At 37.4% G+C, this 8,495-nt stretch overlaps 1 protein-coding gene across 19 annotated transcripts in view; it reads left to right on the forward strand.

The window, feature by feature from the left end:
- Positions 1 to 8,038, forward strand: part of DDX60L (DExD/H-box 60 like) — a 172,421-nt gene extending 164,383 nt beyond the window's left edge. For 18 of the 19 annotated variants that reach the window (XM_031663984.1, XM_021938142.2, XM_021938139.2 and 15 more), the window contains 2 exons: positions 4,155 to 4,217; positions 7,002 to 8,038. In XM_031663984.1, coding sequence (XP_031519844.1) covers positions 4,155 to 4,217; positions 7,002 to 7,131 — 193 coding nt within the window. In that variant the 3' untranslated portion in view covers positions 7,132 to 8,038. Of the gene's footprint in view, positions 1 to 4,154; positions 4,218 to 7,001 lie in introns of those variants that run through there. The other variant, XR_002521877.2, reaches the window with a different exon arrangement.
- Positions 8,039 to 8,495: the final 457 nt, after the last annotated feature.

Genomic DNA, 8,495 nt, shown 5'->3' on the forward strand with positions numbered 1-8,495 from the left:
TTGTTTACTTCTGCTTTAAGCTTTATTCTCTCCTTCTACCAGTTTTGGGTTTAATTTGTTCTTGTATATTAAGTTTCTTGAGGTGCATCATTTGATTGTTTAGTAAAAATCTTTTCTTCTTTTTTGATTTAGGCCTTTATTGCTATAAATTCCATTTTAAAACTGCTTTTTCTATGTTCCATAAGTTTCGTTATAATATGTTTCCATTCTCATTTGTCTTAAGAAATTTTTAAATTTCCTTTTTACTTTGTTTATTGACCTGTTGGTTTTTTTTAGGAGTAATTGTTTAATTTTCATGTATTTGTAAATTTTCCAGAGTTTTTCTTGTTACTGATTTCTAGTGTTATACCATTTTGCTCAAAAAGTTACTTGATATGATCTCTATTTTCTTAAATTTGTTCAGACTTGTTTTGTGATCAAACATATGATCTATTGAAGAGAATATTCCATGTACAGTTGAGAAAAATATGTATTCTGAAGCTGTTGGATAGAATATTCTGTTAAAGAAAATCAGCCAGGCACAGTGGCCAACACCTGTAATCCCAGCACTTTGGGAGGTTGGGGTGGGATGATCACTTGAGATCAGGAGTTCAAGACCAGCCTGGGCATCATAGCAAGACCCTGTCTCTAAAATAAAGGCTATTAGGTCAATTTGGTCTATGGTGCAGTTTAATTCTGATGATTCCTTGTTATTCTTTTTTTGCCTGGATGACCCATTCATTGTTGAAAGTGGGATGTTGAAGTCCCTAATATTATTATACTGCATTTTATCTCTCCTTTTAGATCTAATAATATTTGCTTCATATATGTGGATGTGTTGGTATATAGAATTACAATACTATAGCCTCTTGTTGAATTGATTCCTTTATCATTATATAATGACTTTATTTGTCCTTTTTATAGTTTTTGTCTTATAGTTTATTTTATCTGATATAAGTATTGCTACTCCTGATCAGTTTTGATTTCTGTTTGCATGGGATATCTTTGTCCCTTCCTTCACTTTCAGTCTATGCCTGTCTTTAACGATGAGATGATTCTCTAGTAGTCAGCATACAATCATATAGTTGAGTTAGTTTTTTAAGAGATGGGATCTCTCTCTGTCACTGGGGCTGGAGTACAATGGCACAATCATAGCTCACTGCAGTCTCAAACTCCTGGGTTCGTTCAGTCCTCCCAGCTCAGCCTCCTGAGTAGCTAGGACTACAGGTGCGCACCACCAAACCTGGCTAATTTTTTATTTTTATTTTTTGTACAGACAGGGTTTTACTATGTTACCTTTAAAATAAAATCCATTCACTCTGTATCTTTTAACTGGAGACTTTAATCTATTTATTTTCAAGGTAATTATAACTAGGTAAGAACTTACATCTGCCATTTTGTTCATTGTTTTCTGGTTGTTTTGTAGATTCTTTGTTCCTTTATTCTTCTGTTGTTGCTTATGTGTGTGGTTTGGTGGTTTTCTGTGGTGCTAACTTTTATTTCCTCCTTGTATCTTATTTGGGTGCCTGCTCTAAATTCTTTCTTTGTGGTTATTATGTGCTAACATAAAGAGTCTTGTAGTTATAATAGACTGTTTTATGTTGATAACAACTTAACTTTGGTCACATAAAAATATTTTAGATTTTCTTGCTTCCCCACAATAATTTCTGTTTTTGTTGACATAATTTACATCTTTATCTATGGTGTATTCCTTAGTCATTAATTGTAGCTGTTATTGTTTTTTGACCATTTTGACTTAAAGCTTTCAAACTAGAGAATTGAAGGATTTCCGTCCCGTAGCACCCAGACAGCATGGGGTTATTCTGAATTTGATTATGAATTTTCTTCTATTGATGAGTTTTAATCTTTCGAATAATTTTGTGATAGTAATGATCATTCTTTCATTTTTAGTTGTAGCATTCCCTTAATATATTTTTGTAAGCCTAGACGAGTGGTGATAAATTTCCTCAGCTTTTGCTTGTCTGGGAAGATCTTTATGTCTCCTTCATTTCTGAAGGATAGCTTTCCTGGATATAGTATTCTTGACTGACTTTTCTTTTTCTTTCAGTACTTTGAATATATCATTTCATTTTTTCCTGGCCTGTGAGATTTCTGCTGGGAAATCTGCTGATAGTCTCATGAGGGTTCCCTCATATGTGACTTGATGCTTTTCTCTGCAGCATTTAGAATTCTTTGTCTTTGACTTTTGACAGTTTGGTTATAATGTGCCTCAGAGAGTATCTTTGTGGGTTGAAACTAACTGGGGACTTTTGAGCTTCTTAGATGCATATATCTCCCAAGACATGGGAAGTTTTCAGCTATTATTTTGTTAATAATAACAAAGTATTTCTCTACTTCTCCCTCTGGTGCCTTATAAGGTGAATATTTGTTCATTTAATGGTATCCCATAAGTCCTATAGGGTTTCTTAATTCCTTTTCATTCTTTTTCCCTCTTTGACTGATTATTTCAAAAGACCAGTCTTCAAGTTCAGAAATTATTTCTTTAGCTTGATTTAGTCTGTTGCTAAAGCTCACATTCTTTTTTAAATTTAATGCATTGAATAGCTCCAAGATTTTTTTGGTTCTTTTGTATGATATCTACAGGAGGATAGGCTACAGATGTTGGTGGTGTAGTTTTGCTGGGGGAGGGGGCACTGCACTGGTTATTTGGGGCAGGCATGTTTTGGTTCAGTGTGCTAGCAGGCTGTATGGTGAACTCTTCAGAGAAATGAGGCTATCACCAGGCTGGCTCTTAAGCTGGGTATCTGTGGGTGCAGTGAGCCAGCCAGCTGTGCAGTAGTGTCTCTCAGGGGGAGGTAAGACTACTGTTGGACTGCTGTTGGCTTCAGTGCAGGCATGTGTGGGCTGGCTAGCTGTGTGGTAGTGTCTGTGGGGAGGTCAGGCTGCTGCGGACTGGATATTGGGCCAAGTGCATGTGTAGTGGGCCTGCTGGCTGTGTGGCAGTGTCCCTGGGAAGGCGAGGCCTCTGCTGAACTGGCTGTCAGGCCAGGCACATGTACATGCATGCTGGGCTGGCTGGCATGCAGCAGTCTTTCCGGGGGAGGGGGGCACCTCTGCCTTGGTGCCAGACTTGGCATGGGTTGCAGCATGAGTATGCACTGAGGTAGTGGCCTGGCCACCTGTTCAGTGGCTTTCTTGCTGTGCATGTCTGCCTTTTCCCCAATGGGTTGTGGGCTGGCACATAGCTTTGAATTTGAAATGATAGTGCGGCTTCAGGGATGGAGAGAGAGAGTGGCTACTGGCCTTCAAAATGTCATCATGCTGTAGCTGCTTAGGTCATGAAGGAGGGGATGCACAATGTGGGCTCTTACTTGGGGGCAACGTAGCTACTTAAACTTGTGGCAACTCTCCAAAATAGATTCTGGGCCTGTGAGGACTGGGAGACTGTCTTGTAGCAAGAACTTCTGGCATCTGTGATGGCTGTGGAAACCCCTGGAAGTCTTTAGCATACCATTTTCCTGTTAAGAAGAAGCCACCCTGACTCCCAGTCATTCCTGGTAGGAGAGACAGTGTGGCAGAGACAGGTGCCTCACTCCATAGCCTCTATGGTGCTATCTTGGGCTCCTGTGCTCCGCAGGGATTTTGGCGCTCCCCTGGTGCTCTCCAGCATACTGAGTCACTCCAGTTGAAATAGAATTGTTTGTTTGTTGTTTTGGTTCCTTTTTGTGGGGGAGATGAGCACCAGGCAACTCTCGTTTTCCATCTTGCTCAATGTTCTGCCATCCTTGACAAATCTTGAGCTACATCTGTTTTTCTTAGGTCTAGTTCTTAGCTATGAAGAACTAAGAAAGTAGAAATAGAACTAAGAAAGTAGAAGAAGTAAGTAGAAATAACATTAGTAGAAATAACATTAGTCTATCAACTTGTTTTATTTTCACTTTAATCTCTAGTCCTCATTGACCCTTCTAAGCTTTACTTTTATATTTCACCCTCCCCCTTTGATGATGGTCAAATTATCTGTTTAATAACTTTTTTGTGTTTTTTATCTATGCCTCTCAATTTCATTATGATTAATACAATAGAATGAAGTCTTAACTGGGAATGTATTTGGCAGATAAATTAACTGCCATGGACAGACCATTATTAAAGTTTGAGTTAATTCTTTTATGTTTATGTTTTTATACTTTTTAATTAAGAAATGTTGTTCTCTTTAGGATGCGTATGGGGCAGCTTTTAAAGTGTTTGAAAGATTTTGCATTCAACATTCAGGCCATCAGGTATGTTTCATGCTGCATTTGATTTTCTCAATTATTTAATGGTAGTTTAGCAAACATATAGCTCTTCCTTTGTGTAAGTTTATGATTCTCATGAAGGAGCACTCTGAAGATACCATTGAGCCTCCCAGGTTCTCTACAACTCAGCTGTCCATAGCTCTGTAGTCCCATTCCTCAGGACACTGTCACACTGTTTTTTGTATTAAGATTCACCTCAAATCCATTTGTAATTGAATTTCATTGAGATCAGAGCCTGGAAGGCACTTCCTCATGACTTCATAAATCTCCATGCCTCACTGTACTCAAGTTCTACCACTGCTGAGCAGTCACACTGAGTCAGATAAATAACTTCAGTAGGTCTCTGGTTTATGTCCACTTCAAAGCACTTAAGTCTTTCTCATACTCGGTGCCTTTCCTAGACCCTGACATCTGTTGATTTCCTGTGTTCATCTGCCCAATGCTCAACAGAGACCAGAGCAAATATGAACTCTATGTGAGCACTCCTTTCTCTATGCTCCATTGGTCATATAGTTTTTGTCTAGCTCCATTTTCCTTATCTCTAGTCCTTACTTTATCAAGTGTATGTGGTTTTTCACATAAATTCAGTTTTGGAAGGAGAGTATTTATTTAGAGTTCCTTGTTAGTGAGGACACATTTGTGGTTTTCCTTGGTCTGAGCCGTGCCTGACCCTATGGGAAGCTTTCTACAAAGAGTGAAAGTCTTAGGATGGCCCTAAGTGGCTTATAGCTATTAGAGCTACAACCTCTTTGAGCAGCCTGAGAAACTTTGGAGATTTTAAACGTATCTCAAGAGTTTAAACAGGAAAAATAATTCCTTCATTCATTTATCAATTATAAAAGTATCAAGGTCTTACTGTGTTAGAGGCACTGTTCCAGGCACTTCAATGTCATGGGAGAAACTTTCTTGTAGACAGTCATATGTGGTAAGTGCTATGATTGAGAAACACATAAAATACTAAGATAGCATAAATAACTTTATGATTAATGCTACTATAATCAGAAAAAGCATTATAGAAGATGTAATTTCCAATCAGGTCTTAAAGGAGAAGTGAAAATTCATTAAGTAGATTAATTATACTAAATATAATTCTAGTTAATTAGGATAATTAAGTAGAATAATTAGTGTAGTCAGATTTTAAGCAGGGAGAATAGTATATCCAAATGTACAGAAATATTAAAGGTCCTGATGTATTCAGGGATAGGCCCCCAGCTAATGATGGGGAAGTACAGAATGTGGAGGTTGTGACAGGGATCAGGGAAAATGCTGAGAAGTGAGTGTGGAGTCTTTGATAGGAATTTGGTTGTATATGTGAAGGGTCTCATTTGTTATGCAATGAAGTATGGATTTAAAATGGTAGACAAAGGTGAGGCAGGGGAGTTTCTAAGGATGAGTATGACATAGATCTATGTTTTAGAGATATTATTCTGGCAGAGTATAGAGATTAACTCAAGAGGTAGAGAAAATGAAAGCAGGGAGCTAAAGCTGGAGGCTATACCCATATTCCAGGTGAGAGAAAATGAAGGCTTGAATTAGACAGTGGTGGCAGAAATGAATGATGAGAATTGGAGACATATTTAAGAGGAGGAACTCCTGCAGTGGGGAAAGAGATATTATGACAAATTGGGTTTCTAATTTGGTTAATTATAATGTTAATGAAAGTAAGGAATACATGATGATGAATTGGGAACTGACAATAAAAAAGTATGAGTTAGAATTTAAAATGTCACATGTGTTGTCTATAAGACATCCAGGGGGAAATGTTGAGCAGTCAGAACAATAGGTCTGAAACTGGAGGAATTTCAGACTTAGAGATAAAGATGTGATCATTGCTAATATTCAGCCACTGAGGACGAGTAAAAATCTGAAACTCTGCTCAAGAGTGAATAAGGTGGAGCATGAAAACAAAAAGGATGGCAAAATGTCAAATCACAATTGATTTCGGTGCTCGAATAGCATGTCAGGTAGCTGAGAGACTCACTTTTCTGTGTCTGCTCTCGTTCACCCTAGCTTCTATCCTAAGATATGTGGTTAGGGACGGAATTTTTTTTCACTGAATTGGGTGACTGTGGGTTTTTAAAAATAATTGGTCCAATATTAGGAAGTCCATATGGCTTTCATGAGATGCATAGAGAGAAGAAAAGAAGTTGAATAACACCTCTAGGGTCCAAGAATATGGCATTCTGTAGTCTTACAATACTCACAGAGCAAGTTTAGGTGTAATATAAAGAGGAACTGTGGCCGGACATGGTGGCCCACACCGGAAATCCCAGTACTTTGGGAGGCCAAGGTAGGTGGATCATGAGGTCAGGAGTTCAAGACCAGCCTGGCCAAGATGGTGAAACCCCATCACTACTAAAAATATAAAAATTAGCCGGGTGCCTGTAATCCCAGCTACTCGGGAGGCAGAGGCAGAAATTGCTTGAACCCAGGAGGCAGAAGTTGCAGTGAGCTGAGATCAGATCACACCACTGCACTCCAGCCTGGGCAACAGAGCGAGACTCTGTCTCAAAAAAAAAAAAAAAAAAAGAAAAGAAAAAGAACTGTGTGAAGGTATATATCTTTATTTTTCTCAAGATACATGATGTATGTTGTAAAGATTTTATAAGAAAGATAACTGTGCATTTTGTTAATATTCTGCATACTTTTTCTCCATATTTACATCTGATAGGTTTTGGGGGGAATTACTTCTGCTAACCTTTTAATAATATTGCTTGTTATCAAAATGTGGGCTCATTATTATTTTTATTATTATTATCATTTATGCAGTGATTCCTTGAGTGAACTGTGTGAAAATGAGCATGACAATGTAGTCCTGGCATTTAAACAATTGAGTCAAACCTTTTATGAAAAACTTGAAGAAATGCAAACTCAAATGCATCAAAATCACTTAAAATAACACCGTGGAAAACTTTCAAGTCTGATTATGTGGTATTTATCCCTTTGCAAGGAGAGATATATTTGAGCTTACGCAACGAAATGGAAAAATTTTTTGTCTTGGAGCCAAACAGAATTGAACACAAATATTAGCTCTGCTGTTTTCTAACTGAACGACCTTAAGTTATGTCACACATCTGAGCTTTAACTTTATTTTTGGCAAAATCAGAGTAAAAATGAATACCTCTAGTTGTTTTGAGGATTAAATGAGATAATGTATGAAAAGTGATTGGGATTGGGTGGTGACTTAATTAACGGTAGTGGTTTTTTTTAGTAGTTAAAGTTAATATATAGCAAAATTAGTTTCACATTGTCAAGTTTTCAGTACATCCCCAAGTTAACTGAATTTTAAATTAACGGTTAATAAATCACAAAGGACTCAAGTCAATTCTGAACATCTGAACAACAATTTGGTTATGTAAGAAGACTTCTGAGATTACAAGAAAGTCACTGCTGTAGACTGGATTTTTGTGCCCTCCCCTCCAAATTTTTTTATACTGAAGTTCTAACCCTCAATGTGATAGTATTAGGAGATGATAAGTCATGAGGGTGGAGTTCCTTGGTTGTAATTAGTGACTTTAGCTGAGACAGAAGAGAGCTTGCTCTCCAATCTCTGCTCACTACCACTGGATGATACAATGGGAAGATGGCTATCTGCAGACCAAGAAGCAGGCCCTCAACAGAACTGAATCTACTTACATCTTGATCTTGAACTTTCCAGCCTCCAGAATTGTGAGAAATACATGTTTGTTGTTTAGCCATCTGGTCTGTGATCCTTTAAGAAAACAATTAACTGAAAACTTGGTATTGTTGTAGTTTATGTAGTAAATGACTTGGCACTCATCAGAAAATAAAGGGCATTAAATTGATTTACTATTGTGTTCCTTATGTTAAATCTGTTAGTCCATCCATTTGTAGACACATATGCATTAGGTATTTTGCCTTCATTGCTGTCTATCTGTACTGCAGCCCTAGGTCACGAACTACAAAATCTGTTTTAGACCCAGACCTTGAACACAGAGCATTTCTTTCTCAGGATGAAAGACATAACCTTTTGTATCATCCAGAATGTAACAAGACACCATTTGTTGTATGGCATTACTTACAGATACATTGCATAGGCTTAGAAAAACACTTTGTCTAGAAATGGAAAAGCCTCTATTCCTTAGAATTTAACACAAAATTGGTTTATATCAGTCATGTGCCAAAATCTTACTTGTGACTGTTTTCTTAGTGCTGATCCTAAATTTTTTTATTTAAAATAAGCACATAGTAACAAACATAGTAGATATTAATCCAGCTTTATAGATAATAACTTTAAATATC

The sequence above is a fragment of the Papio anubis genome, chromosome 3 (assembly GCF_008728515.1).
Source record: "Papio anubis isolate 15944 chromosome 3, Panubis1.0, whole genome shotgun sequence".
In the NCBI taxonomy this organism is placed as follows: Eukaryota; Metazoa; Chordata; class Mammalia; order Primates; family Cercopithecidae; genus Papio; species Papio anubis.